General features: G+C 37.9%; 3 protein-coding genes across 8 annotated transcripts in view; 2 read left to right on the top strand and 1 right to left on the bottom strand.

The window, feature by feature from the left end:
• The first annotated feature begins 2,389 nt into the window (after positions 1–2,389).
• Positions 2,390–17,186, top strand: tsc1a (TSC complex subunit 1a). 4 transcript variants are annotated; one of them, XM_065250223.1, is made up of 22 exons: positions 2,390–2,499; positions 3,398–3,595; positions 3,786–3,889; positions 5,468–5,620; positions 5,767–5,911; positions 6,019–6,173; positions 6,282–6,355; positions 6,432–6,592; positions 6,702–6,814; positions 7,042–7,204; positions 7,695–7,807; positions 7,885–7,942; positions 8,039–8,122; positions 8,250–8,742; positions 8,823–8,893; positions 9,900–10,072; positions 11,093–11,275; positions 11,391–11,501; positions 11,620–11,742; positions 12,449–12,636; positions 14,835–14,999; positions 15,103–17,186. In XM_065250223.1, exons 2-22 carry the CDS (start codon positions 3,481–3,483, stop codon positions 15,599–15,601), a joined length of 3,444 nt encoding a protein of 1,147 aa, XP_065106295.1. In that variant the 5' UTR covers positions 2,390–2,499; positions 3,398–3,480; the 3' UTR covers positions 15,602–17,186. The 4 variants fall into 4 exon arrangements, with proteins under 4 accessions (XP_065106295.1, XP_065106296.1, XP_065106294.1 ...); XM_065250224.2 differs by having other exon boundaries at positions 2,415–2,675; positions 8,823–8,866; XM_065250222.2 differs by having other exon boundaries at positions 2,415–2,675.
• Positions 17,187–17,319: 133 nt separating this feature from the next.
• Positions 17,320–19,976, bottom strand: spaca9 (sperm acrosome associated 9). Its single transcript, XM_065250229.2, has 4 exons — positions 19,899–19,976; positions 19,508–19,676; positions 19,129–19,334; positions 17,320–18,569 (listed from the first exon to the last, which is right to left on the bottom strand). The coding sequence occupies exons 2-4, from the start codon at positions 19,649–19,651 to the stop codon at positions 18,266–18,268; spliced, it is 654 nt and encodes a 217-aa protein (XP_065106301.1). The 5' UTR covers positions 19,652–19,676; positions 19,899–19,976; the 3' UTR covers positions 17,320–18,265.
• ak8 (adenylate kinase 8) overlaps positions 19,234–21,950 on the top strand; it is a 30,915-nt gene continuing 28,198 nt past the window's right edge. Inside the window, exons 1-4 of one of the 3 annotated variants that reach the window (XM_065250227.2) lie at positions 19,234–19,360; positions 20,476–20,581; positions 20,657–20,741; positions 21,001–21,050. In XM_065250227.2, the coding sequence (XP_065106299.1) occupies positions 20,498–20,581; positions 20,657–20,741; positions 21,001–21,050 (219 nt within the window). In that variant the 5' untranslated portion in view covers positions 19,234–19,360; positions 20,476–20,497. Of the gene's footprint in view, positions 19,361–20,036; positions 20,150–20,475; positions 20,582–20,656; positions 20,742–21,000; positions 21,051–21,950 lie in introns of those variants that run through there. The other 2 variants (XM_065250226.2, XM_065250228.2) reach the window with 2 other exon arrangements.

Below are 21,950 nucleotides of genomic sequence, written 5' to 3'. Positions count from 1 at the left end.
GCACATTTAAAGTGCATGCAATATTTAAAACCTTATGCCTTTGTCAAAATTTAGCAGAGCTTCAGGGTAAAGCCATTAGTTACACAATGGTTGGTTTTAGCTTTGCATTCATTCTCAGAAAGCATAGCTAATGTGTGGTTCCCATTTGGTAACAAAGTTCTCCAAATTAAGGTAAATGATTGCAGCAGGATTTATTCTGCAAGAAAAAAATAATTCTCATTCAAATTATTATTTAACCCTATAAGTATTATTTTATTCTCATGCATTGTTTTCACTCCTGATTGATTGTGTACAGCAAAATGAGCAGGCAGAATGAAACTCTAGTTTGAAAATAGCTCCACCTAATGGTATCACAATAGACCCACGTTACAGGACTTAAAGGAATAGTTCCCCCAAAAATGAACCTCATGTCATCATTTAGTGACTCTTGTGTTGTTACAAACTTGTATACATTTCTTTGTTCTGATGAAAACAAATGAAGATATTTTGAAGAATGTTCGTAATTCATAGCCCTAATCATTTCCATAGAATTCTTTTTCCTACTACGTTTTGTTTACAAACATTCCTCAAAATATCTTCGTGTTTATCAGAACAAAGAAATTTATACCGGTTTCTAACAAAATAAGAGAGAGTAAATGATGGCAGAATTTTCAATTTTGTATAAACTATCCCTTTAAGCACTTTATCAATTTAACAAAATGTAGCAATAGTGTAATATTGTTAAGTCAAACCAAAGGAGGATAAAATTTGGCTAGTTGTAGAGAGTGGCTTAATTAAAACTCATCACACTATTTATGTGAGGCACATCAGCATGAATGTGGAAGGGAAATCTGTGTTTACACCTTCATCAGCCTGAATGACCAACTTTTTGTTCTTTGTTTTTTTTGCTCAGGGCTGAGTACACAGCACTTACTGTGGTGTAAGAGGTGTTATTTAAATGCTGTTTTCTCCTTCTGCCAGCAGCTATTATATCACCCTTCCCCTGAACAATGAATGATCCCAGAATTAATTAATACCTCTCAACAGAGTAATTACACTTCACAATATTAACAGAAGAATTCAGTGAAATCTTGATTTGTTTGGATTTTTAGTTGCTAAAAGACGTGGGTGTAGCAAAGAGTACCGTTAAATTATCTATTCTACTAAAGAGCATAGGTAAACAATGCTTTGGTGTTTTTAGCACTGTTTATCACAGTCTTAACCCCAACTTATTAGGTTGATAAAAATGTGTAATGTTTTTGATGATGATATAGTCTCATCCTCACCAGTCCTTCCAATTTCCAGAACACTTTATTCAGCTATGAATTAAATGATTTACACTTTTACACTTGGTCCACTGTAGGATAGTGGCCCTAAATATATTTGAATATATACTAACAGTAAACCACATTCTGAAATGTTTGAATTTAATTGGAACAAAGCCAACAGCTGATAGGATCTCTTCTACAAAATTAACACTTCCCTGCTTAAAAAATGTGAGATTGCATTTGTTTCTAAATGTATTTGTTTTAAATAGTGTAATGCCAAGCCAAGCGAGTAATGATCTGTTATCATTAAGTTATTAACACCAGATAATTAAATTCTGAGTTAACTAACCAAATACTGTGGGATTACTCTGATCAGTTCACTATAATGTGACAAGCATTTCTTAATATAAAGATTTATAGAAGTCTAAAACAAGTCTAAAATTGTTAATCTTCACTGTGAATTTATTTACATGTGGTGATACTAGATAAACACTGTAAAACCCTTTAGCCTATTTGTTTGTTACATAAGTTGTTGATAAGACAGAGGCAAAACTTTGGTAAACCTGTTTCATTGCTTTTGCCAGTTTCGACACTTCATAATTTCAACACTTTAAAGTTTGTCTGTACAGTGGCCGGTTGCATAAACATACCCGTGACGTTAAGACTGCGTCTTAATGATTCTGACAAACTAGCAATTAGTTAGGGCTAATCAGTCTTATTATTTGGATTTAAATTAGACCGATCTACCTTTCTATGTAACATACCTAAAACAGTTATGATCAGTCTTGAAGAAAAAATTCATCACTTACTTTTAAGAGTCTTAAAGTTTTATGCAACCGGCCACATGTCTTCTTTCTTAAATAATTTGCTTGATTTTAGTATAACTTTGTTTTCTGTTTTAATAAAGTAATTACATTTATTTTAACATATAAACAACGACATAATAGATCAATACGATATAAAACAGATTTAATTTACAAATATTTCGTATTAATATACGAAATAAATTGTCTATAAAGTTTTTATTTGTTTTTAAATTTACACATTCATTCATTACACGAATAAATTTACTAGCAAAATAAAGCTTTACATGATTTTACTTCTATCATACTGACTACGATATGTAGTCAACATGTTTGTCCTTTAAAGCTCCGCGCATGCGCTGTGCTCTTTGCACGTTTAGCTAGCTCACGCCACTTCACACCTTCTGCCGCTCATGCAGTAATCTTGTGACAGCGAGGCAGAACAGTCGGTCAGTATCCTTTCCCAAATTAAACATCAACTTATTAACCATCAGATCTGGATTGAACGTGCACCGGGATCGTAACGGACATTCAGTTTTTCATCTGCGCAAACAGCTCAGCTTAGCAGTGTAAAAGGTCGCGAGGTGCCCAAGATGGCGACTGTTTGAAGTTCACATTTTGTACGGTAATAATTTAACGATTTTGGAGGCACCTGGTGCATGATTTTGTGGTTCAGTTCTGTAAGAATAGATCGTATTTTGATCCTAACAGATAGCAAAAGATGTCATGATCGTGAGCCGAACTTAAAGCCATCGTTAGTGAGCAATGTATGCAGCGATTAATATGCTCCTGGCACGTACTAATATGACGTTTAAATGACTTAAATATTACGTTTAATAATTACTGTTACGATAAGATAAGCAATGAACTTGCTGTTAAACTTTGGATAGGACTGACATTAGCTGTGTTTTAACATCTAAAGAGCTGCCTACGTTGACAACATCTGGACATCGCACTCTTACAGTTAAAGACTTTACGATTGTGACAAAAATGTTAAGTAGCAGATGCCTTTATACAAAGCAACTTACAAATTAGGAAGAATTCAACATTGTGCCTTAAGAGCCCACAACAATCATAGTGGACAAAACTTGTTTTACAAGTATGTACCGTATTGACGCTAGTAGTGTACAGCATGAATATAGTTTTTGGTAAAAAAAATATTTTGTTAGCATTAGCAATGTTGTGAGTTACATCGAGCATTTTAGTCATTGGTCTACGGACCTGGGACATTTTTATTATGCCCATAGTGCTATGTAGGTAGGAAATTCGCTATGTTCTATGACACAGCCAATGTTTTTATGTAGCAGGTCACAATATTGACTTACTGTTTGTCACTTCTGTTACTAGTTCATGCAGAAACATCCCATGCTAACACCACAGGGCATCGGTTTATGCTGTGACGAAGGCACCAGTCCTGCCCACTGTCCTGCATGGCTATGGCAAAGGACCAGCCAAATGTGTTCGACCTTCTCCCTCTGTTGGGGTCCACTGACTTAAGTGAGCTGGAGCAAGTAAAAAACCTGCTCCAGGAGACTCTCAGCACAGGTTAGTTGGCTCTTGTGTTACTTAGCAGCGTTGGTCGAATTGATAAGACTGTTGAAACAGTCATTTACTAAAGAAGGGGTGTTTTCTGTTTGCACTTTCACTGCTTTACTATAAATGTTATTTATATTTATCCCATTGTTTCTTAATATACTGTATGTGTTTTAATCACATAAGTAAAATTTTTTTGTAGATAAAGGAGCTTTGTTGCTAAATAGTCTTGTGGACTATTTCCTGGAAACAAACTCATCTCAAGCTGTGGACATTCTGTCTTCTGTCAGGGAGCCCCATGATAAGGTTAGGACAAATGTTCACCCGACAGGGTGTACTATATGTTTGCTTCAGTATTGGGTTAGATTCAGTGTTTCCTTTTTCGCATTAGTAAACCTTTCCGTTAAAATTCAGGCTAAAGTCTCATAATCTAGTTATGAGACATCAAAAGCCAGAGGGCGCTCTTGTGCAGAAACTCAATATATGCACCGCAGAAGAAGAGCCATTACATATGAAGCCCTAGGAAATGGCTTAAGCATATGGCTGAATCCGAAATCGCATACTTACTGAGTAGGTACTTTTCACTGAGTACCTACTTAACGAGCGCTTGGACAGTACGTACGTTTGTGTTAGTATGGACAGCATCCGCCAGGTTTACGTTATCATGTGACCTATAACGTAGTAAACTTGTTCGAGTTCATGCGGAACCACAAGAACAGTCAGGAGGATGACTTCACAATACCGTGAGAGCAACTCGAAATCAGAATCTGGGTGGACTCAGTGGGGCATCCGGGGATTTCTCGCCTATTGATTTTATGAATACTGAGGATTCGGACATACTACTCTGTTTCCCCTACTACATTTTCAGTAAGTAGGTGGTTTCGGACGATACTTAAGTACACATGCTTCTGAATCTTGCGAGAAATAGTCCAAAATCCCGATAATTCTCGCCTACTCTTTTACATATACTTAGGTTTCGGACATACTTTTTGTTCGCCTACTGCTTCTTGCCTACTATAACTAATCATATATATGTGTGGATTGTATATAATAATTATGTTTATATAAATACACACATGTTATTAAGAAATATTTACGTGTGTATATACATGTTTATATTTATCTAATTTATATTATACATAAATATATATACTTAATATATACAAATATTTTTTTCTTAAAATTTTACATGCATGTGTGTGTTTTTATATATGCATAATTATTATACACAATACACACACATATATGATGAAAAAAAAAAACTTTAAAGGCACACAAGGCAAGTCTGAGTATTATTTCTCTACTAGCTCCCCCTAGTGTCTGGGAGTAAATGCGTTCTATATCTAAGACTATACGAGACTGAAGGACACCGGGACAGTCGAACTTGCAAGTGGGGTATTCTTCCTACAGACGGTAGGGGCGGGCGAGAGAGTCTTCATTCGTCATGTAATGAGTCATTTAACCATATACCAACTTACGAAGATGATTTATTAACATAAAAATGCTGCCTTGTGTCCCTTTAATTCTACAAACTATAAGTTGCGATTAGTTGTTATGCAGCCCTTAACGACTCAAACTAACAGTGATTTCAGATCGATAAGGACTGATAAAAAGCCGTAGTACATGAAATATCTGTGAATAATATCGGTTCAGAATCATTATCGGCCAGGTATTATTAGATTAGTATATATCGACATGTATCGTCGCATCCCTAGAATAAAGGTTATAAACCTTCCAGCTGTTTATTTTTTGTCACATGACATTATGCACACATCTTAACCCACTTTCCCCTACAGTGTTGCGTACACTAGTTTTCATTGCTACAGAACGTCTGTCTTACCACTGAATTTAATAACAAGCTCATCTGAGTGTGTTTCTGTGCAGCATCTTTTAGATAAGATGAATGAATGCATGGGCAAGCAGAGCAGCCGCCTCTCCACCATCACCCTCTTTGGCCATGTTGTCCGCAAGCAGCCACAATGGATCCACAAGATTGCACGCTTCCCTTTGTTTGCTTCACTTCTCAAATGCCTCAAGGTACTGAATTAAAAGCCATTCATGTGTGATGGGAATTAAATAGGATTTTGAAGGAGGATAATGTTATAGAAAAGGAAGTTTATTGGCTGAACACAATTTAATCCAGAGTCTTCATGGCATGTTTCAAGTATATTTTCTGCTTCCAGGCTGATACGGATGTAGTGGTTCTCATAACTGGCATTCTGGTGTTGATTACTCTTCTACCCATGATTCCTCAAACTAACAAACAGCTTCTCTGTGAGTTCTTTGACATCTTTGGACGGCTTGCTGCTTGGAACCAACGGCACCCAGGTAGCCTGTCAAAAACAATTTTGTTCCAAAATGTGCAAACTACCTTGTTTTTACCTGAAAGTTGGGATTTGTTTCTAGCTTTGGCTAAAGGTAGCTGTTTCCTTTAGGTCATGCTCAGGGAGTGTACGCAGTCCATCTTCATGCCAGTGTATACTTACTTTTTCAAAGACTGTATGGCATGTATCCCTGCAATTTTGTTTCCTACCTGCGTGCCCACTACGGCATGAAGGAAAATGTTGACACGTATGAAGAAATAGTTAAGGTGAGTCTCTCTCGTGACATGTTATGGTAATTATTCTGTTAGTAAGCTATGTTAAGTATCAAAGTATTGCTATTCTAACACTTGCTCCACAAACTTCTTTTACATTAGCCCATGTTAGAACATGTACGAATACATCCCGAGCTCATCACCGGAACCAAAGATTATGAGGTTGATCCAATAAGGTATGTAGAATGAAACACAATTCTTTCGATTGGAGATTATGTAATTTATACCCTACCTCTTCTTTATTTTTTATAGATGGAAGAGATTCGAGCCCCATGATATAGTGATTGAATGTGGCAAAGTTTCGCTTGATCCTAAAGAGGCGTCATGTGAAGAAGGCTACTCCTCTCTGTCTGATTACATACCACGGCGTCCTATAGACCACAGCCGATCCTGTATGGAGCTCAGTATCCACGGTGGGTGTGATGTACTTTTCTGGATGAATTGTCATTAGTATTCACTTAATGTAGTTATGCTGATGTCATTTGTAGTTCTTATGATTCTTACATGCATGTCTTCTAACAGAAATGACCCCTGTCACACAAATAGCCACTGTTCGCCAGTCTCTCTCTCGGTCTTTACCGTTTCTCACTGCAACCAAGGACTCTGATTCCAGGACGCAGACTCCCAACTATCAAGTAAGACTTGCAATTATTGTGCACATTGGCCATAAAATTTTGTATTATTATTTTTTTTTTTTCATTTCCTATGGCTTAAAGTTCAGGGCAACCCTGAGCTACAGAAACGCTAGAACACCTATGAATCCCCCAACAGAAGCTTATGAATTTGCCAAAAACGTATACAAAGCACAGTTATGTGATGTGTTACTGAAAGGATGTTTGTTTTTTGTGGTTTGTCTCATCAGCAAAGTGATGAGATGAACTCATCAGGAGTAAAGGAGGTGATGTGGAGTCCTTCCTCAGTCTGCGGGATGACCACCCCTCCCAGTTCCAGAATGTCCCCTGCCACTATTTCAGAAACCTCACATAGTGCCTCCAGCCTCTCAGGACGAATACCTAACACGCCAGGTCAGCCAAATGCATTCTGAGCTAAAAAAAGCAATTGCTTAAAGGAAAATACCACAGTTTTTCAATATTTTACCATGTTTTTACCTCAACTTAGATGAATTAATACATGCCTATTGTTTTCAATGCATGCACTTTTAATCTTTGTACAGCGCTTTTTGAATGTGTTAGCATTCATTCCTATGGCTCCAAACAAAATGTTTATTTTGTGCCACCATACTTACTCGTGTAACTACTCATGTAACCATCTTTTAATAGGGAAGACATGAAAGTGTTTGGTGGCTTCTAAATTCATCCCTGTTTGGATCCTAATGAATGAATGGGGCTAGGCTAAATGCTAACGCATTCACAAGGCGCTGTACAAAGATTAAAAGTGCACGCATTGAAAAAGATAGGCATGTATTAATTTGTATGAGTTGAGGTAAGAGCGTAGTAAAATATTGAAAAACTTTGTGTGGTGTTTTCCTTTAAATATGTTTTATTGTTGTTGCAGGTGATGCAAAATGGTCCCTGTCTCCCTCAACCCCCTCGGGGTCATCTCCTCTCCCATCTTTCTCAGAGGAACTAGGGCAGCCTGGCCAAAACACCAGCAGTGCTCAGGTTAAGGTAAGTAAAGTGTAAAGCGGGAATGATTACTTGCTGTGACTTATTGTTCAGTGAAGTGTAAATGCTTTTCTGCTCAGATAAATCCAGCGGTCAAAGAGCTGAAGAAAGTCATTCCCAGAAGTATTAATAACAACGGTGAGGCTACTTGTTAAAACTTTACAGAACTTCATTCTTTTGAGAATTAGCTGTTCAGAGGACTAATTAAATTGTTTTGCTTTGGCTACCCTTTAGGAGGTGCTAGTGATGCCAAGAGTCCAGTTTCATTGGCGCAGCTCTCCGATATTGTCAAGAGGACAGGCGAGGAGAGAGAGGATGGTGAGAGTGGAGACATCATGCAGAACAATGCATCCCACGGTGTTCAAGTATAGAAAATCGTTTTAAGTCATGCTTTAGTTTTCAGTGAGCTCTTATTTCACCAATATCTCCAACATTTACATTCCAGATGCTATCACAGAAGAGATTTTGAGCCTGACCCATGGGAGACTAGATTTCGTGGCAAGGCCCAGCTTGGAATCCTTTTTTTCTGGTTCCTCGGACACCCTGCTCTCATCTCACCCCAGCGACGAACAGAATTTAGTTTCCACGCCCGATAGGGGTGACACCTCAGTCAAAGGAGGAGAGCAACAACCTCGGTGGCCTCTCTGGCCTGCTTTAACCCCAATAGAAAATGGAAAGAGCGGTCTGAGTAAATGTTCCCTCTCTGATCTGACGAAGGAACCTATGCCCTACGAGCCGCTGTTCGACCTCGCCTTGCCCAAGGTGGCATCTCTGTTTTTGGAAAGGAAGACAGCAGAGGCCTTGCAGAGGGCAGAAGGCGAGAAGGAGCTGCATCGAGAGGAGATGGAGGGGGAGGATCTTTCTGCCACTTCCCCACTGGAAGTGTTGGATCGTGTTATTCAGCAGGGGTATGACACCCATGAAAAGGTGCTGAAAAGGTAGGTTATTTTTTATGGTTTAATCAAGACTTTTGAATGGTGAACATGTTACTTTGATAGAAAATGTTGCTTTTTCACAGAACTCTGGCCTCCCAAAACCAGCCGGCAGACCCATACTCTGGAGGTAAACAACATAGCAATAAAGGAAAAGGTATTTAGTAATTTACTAATTTATAGGCTCTCCATACTCAAGAAGATCTTCCAAACTTTCCTCTCCAACTTCAGTTCGTTTGGTTGTCTTGTCTCTTGTTTCTTTAATAGCTTCTGCTATTTTCTTTTTATTCACAGTCAAATCAATTTCTCAAAAGAAAATGAAAATGTATGTTGTCGTTTTAAAATAGTAGATTATAGACTCCTTAAAGGGAGTCATCATTTACTCACCCTCATGTTGTTCTAAACCTGTATGAATTTTTTTTGATAAACACAAAAGAAGATATTTTGAGAAATGATGGTAAACACACAGCAATAAGTGACCATAGACTTCCATAGTAAGAATAAAAAAATATGATGGAATTTAATTGGTACCGTCAACTGTGTGCTTACCATCATTTATCAAATTATTATTTTCTTCATCATTTATCACAATACTTACAAAATGCTCACCATCTGCTGTGTGTTTACATCATTTCTCAAAATATCTTTTTTGTTTTCATCAGACTAAAGAAATTCATACAGGTTTAGCACAACATGAGGATGAATAAATTATGACAGAATTTTCATTTTAAAGTGAACTATCTTTTAAGGACTGTAAGGGGGATTTCATATTAGCACTTTTGGTGCACACCTGGGTCCATTTCACATCAGAGTTTGGTTCATTTGGATGATGTCAACACTGTTTTTCGTGGTCGGCTGTACAATCGCGAACAACACCCAAATCCGCCTGAAAAGGGTGCACTGGGGTACGGTTTGTGTGGATTGTGGTACGGTTTGCTGCTTAATATGAACACAATCAAACTATTAATGACCCCATGTCCCGTGTGAATGTACCGTAAACGGCTTCAGCTTGATGACGCAAGTGTACAAAATATTATAATGTGAACAGAGACCAGCAAGGGAAGAGGGAGGGGGAGCAATCGAACTCTGATATGAAACCACCCCAAATTTCAGTTACAGCAGAATCCTGTCACTTTGGAGTTAACCCCTTTATATTTTTGCAGGTCCTGCATCTGCAGCATCAGATGAGCTGGGAATGTTGCGTAGTCAGCTGCTATTGCTACATAGCCAGCTGCTGTATGAGAGACATAAGAGAGAACAGCATGCCCTTAGGAACCGCCGTCTGTTTGGACGTATTGTCAATGCCACTGCTTTGGAAGAACAGAACAACTCTATGGTAATATCTTGAACAGGAAATATCTTTGTCTTGAATACGACCCCCCCTTAAAGGGATATTTCGGCCAGAAATGATATTAAACCCATGATTTACTCACCCCCAAGCTGTCCGAGTTGCATATGTCCATCGTTTTTCAGACAAACACATTTTCGGATATTTTAGAAAATGTTTTAGATCTTTCAGTTGATTAAATGTAATGTTACGGGGTCCATGACCTTCAAGTCCAAAAGAAGTGCGTCCATCCTTCACAAAATAATCCAAATGGCTCCAGGATGATAAACAAAGGTCTTCTGAGGGTAATCCGTGCGGTGTTGTTGTAGAAATATCCATATTTAAAACTTTATTAACGTAAATAACTACCTTCCGGTAGCGCCGTCATCTTAGACTCCTCTGTATTCAGGAAAGAGTATTAGCATAGTGTACGCACTTTTCTTAGTGACGGATGACAAATTCGGAGGGCGGGGCACAGAGCAGCAGCAGAGTAGCCTCCGTAGGCTGAGTAAGCTCTCATCCTGAATGCGGACGCGACTAAGATGGCGGCGCTACCGGAAGGTAGTTATTTTAGTTTATAAAATTTTAAATATGGATATTTCTACAACAACACCGCACGGATTACCCTCAGAAGACCTTTGTTTATCATCCTGGAGCTGTTTGGATTTATTTTATGAAGGATGGACACACTTTATTTGGACTTGAAGGTCATGGACCCCGTAACATTACATTTAATCAACTGAAAGATCTAAAACATTTTCTAAAATATCCGAAAATGTGTTTGTCTGAAAAACGATGGACATATGCAACTCGGACAGCTTGGGCGTGAGTAAATCATGGGTTTAATATCATTTTTGGCCGAACTATCCCTTTAAGAGGTCACTGTGTAGATTTTTAGTGGCTTCTATTGGTGAGACTGTGAATTGCAACCAACTGCTCAGTCCACAGCTCACCCCTCCCCTCCGAAATGCATTTTTTATCAGAGTAGTTTTTGTGATTCTTCAGTGGTGTGTGTTTGTGTTGTCACAGAAAACCCAACTCAAGCTTCAGGATGTTGAGATGCAAGCTGTGCAGGTGAGCCTGCAGGAAGAACAGCGGCGTTCCAAGCACATGCGCGAGGAAAGAGAGGCTCTGGTTAATCAGCTGCAGGCACAGATTCAACAGCTGCAGCAGGAGCGAAATGGCTATTACTCAAAGATGCTTGAACTGCAGGTGATCACAGAGCTATAGATCAACACAAATGGTTGTGTTTTGTTCGCTGTGCAAAGCATTTATGATGTTTGTGTTAAATGCTGATGTTCTTTGTGAAAAATGGTTCATTTTACAGAGTGACTTACAAGAGAATCAGAAGAAGGTAGGAGAAATGGAGGCAGAGCTAAAGAGAGCCAACAACAAAGTATGTAATATGGGACACCTGCTCAGCCAGCTGTCCATCAAGGTGAGCCACGTGACATAAATCTACATTATTACACTTTCAAGCTTCTGCGTTTAAAGTCAAATTCAACCTATGACCCATTTTATTTATTTATTTATGTACTTAATTTGTTCCTTCTCAGGTCAACAATAGTGAAAATATGGAGCAGCAGATGGCTTTTTTGAACAAACAGTTGCTGCTTTTGGGTGAAGCCAACAGGTTATGCGCGGGGGAAATTGAGCGCTTGGGACCTGAGGCAAGCAAGGTAGGCAATACTTCCCTTAATAGAAAATGACTGATGACCGCTATCATTGCTTAAAACCTAGCAGATATTTAGTTTGCCTGTGGTGTTTTAAACATTACAGTAAGTGCTTTCACACAGTCTTTGCCCAAAGAGATGATGAAATATGTTGAGAAGTTGTAACATTGCCAGAAACGTTAATTAATGTGTGAAAAAGGTTCCAGCATCTATTCAAGGTTACATACTTCTACAGTATGAGAACTCTGTATCTGAGCTGACACAATTACTCTCTCATGATTATTTGTAGGTTCATATGATGCAAGAATAGGAAATCTATAAAGTGTTTGGTTCATAACAAGCCCCCACAGAATCTCTACCTCCAAAATGTCACAGGAAGTGCTGCAGATTTCTGCAAAATTGGGAGACCTGCCATTTATTTATATTTTATAAACCTGCCCATTATGTCTTTGTTTAATGAATATTTAGTTTACACTAAATTGTTAAATAGCTACCAATGAAAGTAGTACTAAGCTAGTACTTTTTCCTAGTGTATTTTAACCCGTTGTAAAGAATTTTGACACTTTAAATTGTTTTTTATAGATTAAAATTTATGTAATTCTGCTGTTAAAGCCTCCAATACCCAGTGCTAATGTCTTGAATATTTTAGCATCTTTGTTATTACTTTGCCTGGTCTACTCGGATCTACTCAGACCTCTCCTCTGATTTTTAGGAGTTAAAGATGCAGCAAGCGTCTTCACTTCGAGAGGTGGAGCGTTTGAAGCAGAGCTCCGTCCAGCAGAGTCAGAGACTGGAGGCAGCCCAGCAGCGCATCACTGACCTGGAGACCCAACTCACCAAGAAAGAGCAAGTCATGCGTGAGCAAAAGAAATTGCTGGAGAATGTCAAAAGCCATGCCATGTACGAGACTACCTGTGCCTTTATAGTCTCTTTCTGATAACAGTTTGTTCAAAGTTAAATCTATTAATATTAAAGGGATAGTTCACCCAAAAATGAAAATTCTCTCATGTTGTTAAAAACCTGTATAAATTTATTTGTTTTTATCAGAATAAAGAAGACATTTTGAGAAATATTTGTAATCAAACTGTTTGACCCCATTATACCCCATTCACTCCATATTAGGAAAAAATGAGTACTATGGAAGTAAATAGCGTCCACGAACGGTTTGGTTACAAATATTTCTCAAAAATCTTCCTTTGTGTTCATCAGAACAATTAAATGTATACAGGTTTGTAACAACATGAAAGTGAGTAAATGATTACAGAATTTAAGTTTTTGGGTGAACAATCTCATTAATGATATTATATAATGTTTAATAAAACTTAATGCTCATGCTGAAATATAAAAAAATATTCATAGTTGAATGACCTTGATATTATATTTGTTATTTGTTAGTAGTAAGATAGTTGTTAAAGGCCCCCTGTGGTGAAAATCAAGTTTTATTGTTGTTTATAGATATTTGTTTATTGTTTGTTGTTTATTGTGTGGTGTTTTATAAGACAAACATGTGCAACCAAAGCCTCAAAAACACAGATTGAAAACGACGAGTTAAAGGTGCTCTAAGCGAATTCACGCGTTTTAGACCATAAAACATTTTTTGTCACATACAGCAAACATCTCCTCACTATCTGCTTGCTGCCTGTCCGCTGATCAAACTGTAAAAAAACGCAATCTCTGTAGACAGCCCAGGCTCCACAAACTGCAATAAAAACATAGTGGCCAAACCTAGCACCACGAAACTTAACAAAGTGTTCCAGCCAATAAACGACAAGAAGGATTTGGGGGTAGGGGTTGAGCGCATTCATGAAAGCACGGAGGTGAAGGGGGAGGAGTTAGCCACGCTCCGTTTGTTTGAAAACAGTTCAAACATCAACAAAAAAGTGACGTCTCACAGATTCCCTTAGATTCCCGTTTCAGTCTGTTATCAGACAGTGTCGTCGCTGTTGAGCGCAAAGTCAGTAGACGAGAGGCTCAGGAGCGCGCATGCAGGTGACGTCACTGGATTTCGCGCCAAATCCGGCCCGGTACTTTCACATAAAAATAATAATATTGTTTTTCAGAGGTAATAGCAAAACCCGCAAAGTGGATCATTTTAATGTGAGATTACAACCTCTTCACTCAAAGGCAATTGAAAAGGGATTAGTTTAAGTAGAAACACTGCGGACAGCTCCTTTAAGAGAAAACGCTTCACTACCAATGACGAGTTTTCTGGCAATCCATATTTCTGCTATTATCCACCAGAAGGCACTTTTTACCAACGTATAAAACCCGGAAGTTGTTTCATAAGGCGAACGGTTCAAACTCCGTGTACGTTTTGAGGTCTGCTCTGAATCTCATCTCTATTAAAAGTCCTTCATAAAAATTAAATTATCTCAGATTTTTGACAAATGAGTGCCTCTTTCATCATATACCCTTTCGAAGCGTCTGCAGCAGGCACGTATTTTGACATGACGCGTGATGCACATAGGTTCACATGATGCACCGAACACATATTTTGACATGATGAGCCACACACATGCCAGGCTAAAAACATGTTTTGATGAGCTTTGTATCGTGCGCCCTCGAAAAAGAAGTCACTGGCCGCCACTGACTTCTGAAAGTGTTAAATGTTTTAACCTGTTAACCATTAACATCAGTTCTGAAAATGTATGCATTGTGAAACCACCAACTATGTATCTGGAATTGCTGAATATGGCATCTATGTACATGTATATCTATGGCCTGAGCTGGTGCGATTGGGTGGAGGCAGAGACTAATTCGCATTTTCGTATTTATGGTTCGAGCTGGTGTGTTGACTAGAGGCGTTGACTAATTTGCATATTTATAGATTCATGTATACTAAATGAGGCAAGGGTGTAGAGTTACATTCAAACTATTTTAGTGGTAGGAAGAAATGATTAGAACAGGAAAACTTTTACATATGCTTTTTTGCATATGAGTTTTAATGGATAAAATTATCGAACTTACAGTAAGATTTAAAAAGCGGAGTATAATTTATAATGGTGTATATTAATCATCAGGTTTTTTATCTCTTCAACAGCATCTTAGCATTGATTTACTAGTTTAATTCTTGTGCACTGTTTTGTGCTTTCTTGTAGGGAGCAACTGAATGCTTCAGATAACCGATATTTGGCACAGAAGCACATCACTCAGGCTTTACAGTCAGAGCTTCTTGAGCTCTACAGCCAAATAGAGCTCAAGAAGTTGCACACAAGTTCACCAGCAGAGTGCACTACAGAGGGCAGCAGTTCCACCAATCAGAGGTGCGCTATATACCGTTATATTCTTCAATTAGATATTTCCTACATATTTATATAAGCAGATATATCATGGTTAGCTGAAATCCAATTTCATCTTGTGTTTCAGGCCAAATCACAACAAAACTGGCCCACCTGCTTCATCTCCATCAGCTGACCCAAAGAAAAGAGAGGAAGCTGCGTACGTGTGTTTCAATGGTGAAGTTTCTGCCGTGTCCCCTCATACGCCACCCACGGCGCTCATTAATGGCAGTCAGGAAGAAGTTGTTTCCGGCCTCCGCCGTTCATTTTCCTCCCTTCCCTGCGACTCCCCGCTGGCAGTTGGCTCTTACCCCAGTACCGGAAGCTTTTTGGGTAAGCGTGCCAGAGAGCTCTTCCGTAATAAGAGTGAGAGCCACTACGAGGAGGAGCCGGATGCCCCCACCTGCTTCTCTCAGGATCTAAAAGCGGAACCGGGCACAGACCTTTCAAAGAACGTGGAGCTTGACGTGCCTAATGACCAGGCTGACCTACAACCCATGGACAGACCCCGTGCGTATAATATTCAGCGGAGGAGACAGCAGGATCTGCGAATAATGGATTACAATGAGACCCATCACGAGCATTGATTGTATACTGCTGATGTGATCGTCTGCTGTTAGAAAAGGATCGTTTTGGACCCAGTATTAGACTGCACCACTCTTTTGTTAAGAGCGGTCGACAAAGTTTTAGTTCGTTTTAAAGCCAAAAAAAGAAATAATGAAGTTAACTAAGAATTAAGTGTAATTCAGTTTGTCTATTTTTAAATTGCCATTCAATGTTTAGCCGTACTGGTTATATTGTGTGGCAATTGGATGTTACTCACTCCCCACTGTACTTTCCAGCAAACGTGTTGCCTTAATCCTTGTTTTCTTTTGTAACAGAACCCTTTGGGTTTTAATCCATCCACGCAAAATTACCCTTTCAATTGCAGCAAGATAAGTAGCATTAAATACTGCTAATACGACTGAAATCGCACAATACCAAATGTGATTATTGCGGTCACTTCCAGAGCACTGTAAATAGTTTAAACCTCAATCAATCTGATAAAAATGTGAATAACCCAAAAGCTGTGTAGGTGCGCTAGAAGTTGAATAAGAAATCACATTTAGTTGCTAAGGCTAGACTTGTGTGTATACTTTGTGCTTCGCCTAGAGAGAAAACGAGTAAGGAAACGTTACAATTGTAGTTGCAGGAATAGATTTTATTGTTATGCATCTGTTGCGTTTGTATAGCTCAATCACCAGTGCAATAATTTTGAGCAAAACACTTAATGCCAGATCTAAGGTATAATGATGGGGACAAAAGGGATTTATGTTTGTGCTGCTTTGCAGAGCCTTACAGAACATAGGTTATGCTGCTGTATGTGTGTTTAGTGCATTCTGTTGAGACCGCAGCTTTGTTTCGACAGCTGTAACTATCAAGAAATCTAAACAATATCCAATGTATAGCATACAAATAGGGTTGCTACAGTACTTTCACACACTAAACTGGGAACAGAAGCTGCAAACTGTAAGCCTGTCCTCTAAAAGGCTTGCTCTGTTATTTTCTTTTATCTCTATGTTACAAAGGTCAGACCCCATCTGTAAAGGAAAGGCTTAATATAATGGGCTGCAGCTGGCTAAAGGAAAAGCATTTCTTTTAATTCGAGCTTTCTTCGGATTGCAGAACACTAGTAGACCAATAGACTTGCCTCTTTATAAAATCTTGCCCCAGGGGTTTGCTTTCAAGATAAAGGTTGGAATATGTGAAGCTCTGTTTACTGGCTTTAGCTGGTCAGCTGGGCAAGGGCTTTACAATGATCAATACATTCAAATGTATGGAAATCACTGCTGTTTCTCTTTACCCTCTGACTATCACAGTTCACCATAAATGTGATCCTATAGCTTAGGTTTCACTCAACATTGATTTCCGTTTTTAATACCTAATGCCCTTCTCTAACATTTTGTCAGTTCACGAAATGCCTTATTGAAAAGTGTAGGATGCCTGTTTCTTACCTGAACCATTTGTCGAAAGTTATCTGAACTATGGTACATCTGGACGATGACAGGTGCAACGGGTAACCAGGGACTTTTTGTTTAGAAATACTATTTTGAATTCAAGAAGACACACCTGAGAGCTGTTCTCCTACTTGTTAAGCTATGATCAACAAAAATAAAATATATATTTTGCAAATCTTTGTCATGCTCTTCATCAACACGGTTGTAAAACTATTAAAGGGCACCTATTTCATTGCTAAAAAAAAATATTTTGTGTATTTGGTATAATACAAAGTGTTTGCGTGGTTTTCAACATATCGAACATTTTTAGCCCCAGATTTCACTCTCTTACTGAAACGCATTGATTTTGTACAAAACTCATTGATTGGCCAGCTAATCTGTACGCCGTAATTGGCCTCTGACGCCAGCCGGGAATGTGACGCTCCTTACCATGTTTGAAAGATTCGGTCACAATGCAATACTTACAAGAGTTATCTTACAGGCTGTGAGTCAAAGTGAGGAATTATGATAATGTCGGTCTTGTCTACATCACCAATCCCAGGAAGTAAATTGTTGCTTACAATCCGTGTGTGTTATAGTCCAAGAAAAAAGATTTTTGTTGGAGACGATAACTTGCGTCATTGTTTACTTTGGGGTATGCACCTTTTGCATATCGTTAACATGTACGAATACACACAAATGGAAGATCATAAATCGGATAATTGGTGCTCTTCAAACAAATCATGAAAATCAGCAGTTTTTTCCATGTTTAAGTGCTATAATTGGGTCCCCAGTGCTTCTATCAACCTAGAAAATGTGAAAACTCAGTAACTTAGTTTTGGTAAAGCATTCCCTGCAAGCATGTGCAAAAAATTGTTCATTGAAATTCGTCTTCCCTTGTAATGTCAAAAGGAGATCTTGTTATAATAATACCGCCCCATAATCTGCACTATCCAACCATGGCACTGCCATTTAGTGCAGAGAGAGAAAATAATCAGAAATTTCCATTGGCCATATTTTTAATTCGCAATGTCAATTTGCGCAATTCAAAGGGTAATGGAAACGCAGCTAGTGTACGCATTTCATCTGCTCATTTGCATTTAAAAGGACATAACCGAAAAAGTGCACATTTTTGCTCAAACCTACATAGTGGCAATTTTAACATGTTATAATAAATTATCTATATGCTATTTTGAGCTAAAACTTCACATGTGTACTCTGGGGACACCAAAGATTTATTTTACAGCCTAAAAATGTCCCATGTAAAGGTAGATTTTATTTCTTTGTATTGCCTGGTGGCTTCCACGCTGGTTTTCCTGCATGCCAGCCACCTGCGCCCGTCTTAAATCTACGAGAGTTGCTTCTGGTACTCCTGTCAAGGTCTGTAGACGTGCCTTCGTTCACTGCCTCTGTTTGCTGGAGGGATGTTTCTCTTGGTGGTGTTGTAGCAAGAGGCTGAGTAGCTCCTTTACAGTAGGAATTGAGGAGGTCTAGAGCCAGAGGAATAACACTCACAATTCCACCATAGAAATTCCTTGCCTCGTCACAGCTCAGGCGATTTATCTCATTGTGTGGGTACCTATTCATCAGAAATAAAGGTGGCATACTGAGTAAAGTATTGCAGAAAGCATGTGGCAGTGTTTGGTATGAAAGCAATTACAACAGAGAAACTTTACCGTTACAGTGAGTCCAATATCAATCTTAAAGGGGACATTTCACGAGACTTAAATAAATCTTTGGTGTCCCCAGAGTACGTATTTGACATTTTAGCTCAAAATATAATATAGATTATTTACTATACCATGTTAACATTTCCACTCTGTAAGTGTGAACAAAAATGTGCAGTTTTAGGGTGTGTCCTTTTAAATGCAAATGAGCTGTTCTTTGCACTAAATGAAAGAGCCATATTTGGATAGTGCAGATTAAGGGGCCGTATTATCCCCTTCTGACATCATAAGGGGAACCAAATTTCAATGACCTATTTTTTCACATGCTTGCAGATAATGGTTTACCAAAACTAAGTTACTGGGATGTTCTTTTTCACATCTTCTAGGTTAACTTCCACATAAACATAAAAAAAGTCAGATTTTCATCATGTGTCCCCTTTAAGGAAATGTATTATTTGTCCATCACTCAACTTTGCCCTTAGCTGGCTGATGTTACTGTAAGGGTCCAGGAGCTTTCTGCAGGTGTCCAGGCCCTCTCCAGAACCAGTGTTTTGGTTGGACAGTAAGGACTCCAGATGTTTTAAAACTCCTTCAAGATCAGACATTATTTCCAAAAAGATTGAGAAGATGCGTCTGTCTGTGGCATTGCTGCAGTGATGGTTCATATACTTTTGAACCTGCAGAGGTACATGATCATTTAGAGGTAAAGTCATTACATTAGTTTATAATTATATATCGTGTAATTATATTCTAGTACACACACTGTTTAATTTTTAACTATGTATGTTTATGTATTTACACTTTTACACAGTTATTGTTAAAATAGCTGTAATTATACGTCATACGTAACCTGTGTCACGGTAGATACAGGATCAGTTTTGTCTCTTGCATGCTCTCTCGACCGCTCCAGAGCCTTGATAAATATAAATTGCTGTTGTTTGAAACTCTCATACTTTTGGTCGATGAAATAGAGTTGCTCTCTTACGTCGTTCATCTCAAATGAAGTAAAGTTACTCAAGCTGTTTATAATGGAGGACAGATAGGTTAGGCAGTGTTAGCAGACACTACCGCTTTAAAAAATTAAATTAACAGAAAAGAAGAGCCGCTAGAATACACGAAAGTGGAAATTTCGTATGCTTACAATTTACGTAGAAGCTGCTAATTTACAGGAATGTTCCGTATGACAAATCGTATGTACATTATTGATAATTATAATAATAAAAGAATAAAAAATTATTTACCTGTGGTTAAACAAACAAGTAATGCTACGCACACTACCGGTATATCAAATTTCTGGATTGTTGCGCCTACTTTTTCCGTTGAATTTATACTTTGCTAGGCAACAAGCTAAGTATGCATACAGGTTAAAGAGTACGCAAAAATGCATCTTCAAGTATGCTTGAAAAAGACCGATGGGCATTGGCTAACGAAGTCACCACTGGCAACCAAAAACAACAAACCCGTGCTTACAGCAAATTATCAACTATTTAAGGTAACAATATATAGATTTCTTATTCTGAATTTTCACAAGATGATAAAATACAACACTGTGTTGTAGAAACGGAATGTTAAATCACCCTAGCAGTTAACTTCCGGTCACGTCTGTCATGTATTTTTTTGTGTTTGAACGTTCAGTTTGAAAATGAAGCGTAACGTTACCCGGCCGTCACCCACATTTAACATTGTTACTCACATAAGAACATTCTTGTTTTTTTATGTTTTGTTCAAGTTTTAATTTTTGAAGACAATTTGGATATCTGTAAAGTTAGGTGTGCGTGGTTTAACTATATATCTTTCTTCCAAACGGTGAACTCTCAGTGTGGTGTGGTTTACTTCAGAAATGGATTCAACCGTAAAACCCCTCAGAATACCCCCTGAGATGGCCATTTATGCTGAGAAACATGAAATATTTGACCTGGTCCAGGTAAAGGAATTTAACCACTTCCGTTTTTAGTAACTAGAGAAGCAATTATGATCAAGTAAATGACATATTTTGCAGACAATGGTGAAAAAGTTGATGATGGAGAAACCTAATGATCCAATTCAATTCCTGATTGATTTCCTGAAGAGGGAAAATGTCGATGGTAAGAGTTCTGCAGTAGAGATGATATTACAAAACGAATGGGTTGTTAATACCGCTAGATGGCGCTGTCCTACATGATATAATGTAAAGTTGTAGCAGCTGCACACGTCAAACTCCTTCAGTGAAAAACATTTTTATCAGTACAAAATGATAATTTCAGCCTTTCGATACGAATCAGATTTTTTATAAATTACATGTCATGTTTCAATAATAATGGATGGTGGACAATTAATTTATTCTAACAAATATATATTTTCCAGTGCCAAGAATCATGTTGCTAGGTCCTCCAGCATCTGGAAAAAGAACCATAGTAAGTGCATTACTTTATTTGCCTAATTGTTTAGTAGATCATTTAGTTGCTGCTTTTAATCGTTGTTTAAACTATTTTAGTAATATTTAGCACATTGTTAAGGCAGGCACATGGTTTCAGCATATTGCATTTCATGTAAAATTTCTGCACATGCAAGATTATGGTTAATTACTGGGTTAATTTGGTAAGATGATCTCAGTAATTATACATAAATTACATGAATTATACATACATTTCATTTAAATACATAAATTAAAGCACAATTACACAAATGCTTGTTTTAAACCCTGGTAGTGGTTTTTCATATTGGTTGTTTTTAAACACCTAAAATTAGCAAATATTTCTAAATTCCATCAAACAAACTGAATTTGTACTATTGATTGTGAATACATTAACGGTTACAATATATGTTGGCTAAAACTATGTTTTTTCACATCCTCACTTAAATTTTTGCTATCTTATGACTTATATGTGACTCTCAAAAACTAATAATGACATTAAGAGCATAAAATTTATTTATTAAAGATATCAAGGTTATTTTTCACAAATGTTCTTTACATTACAGTATGTAGAACATTTTTATTTAGAAAACAGAAAATCACCAAAAAATGACTATAGCTGTGTTTTAAAAGAGTGGCTTACATATTTGCCTTGTATTTAAAATTGACCTTAAAGCCTATAATGAGATAATTAATGTCAGGTTTCTATTTGACAACTTACCCTATGGGGCATGTTGTCACCTAAATAAATCAACCTCTCTAAAGTATTCACAAAAACACTTATTGTCTTTTATATTTGTTTCTCCTGCATTTTTACCTTTTTTTTACCATATACTTGAGGGATGTACTGTCAGACATTGATTGGGATGCCTCTTCAGTACTATGTTACTGTTCTATAACA

The sequence above is a fragment of the Paramisgurnus dabryanus genome, chromosome 5, assembly GCF_030506205.2.
Source record: "Paramisgurnus dabryanus chromosome 5, PD_genome_1.1, whole genome shotgun sequence".
In the NCBI taxonomy this organism is placed as follows: Eukaryota; Metazoa; Chordata; class Actinopteri; order Cypriniformes; family Cobitidae; genus Paramisgurnus; species Paramisgurnus dabryanus.
Note: the sequence above shows the minus strand (reverse complement) of the source record. Positions and strands in the feature narration are given on the sequence as shown.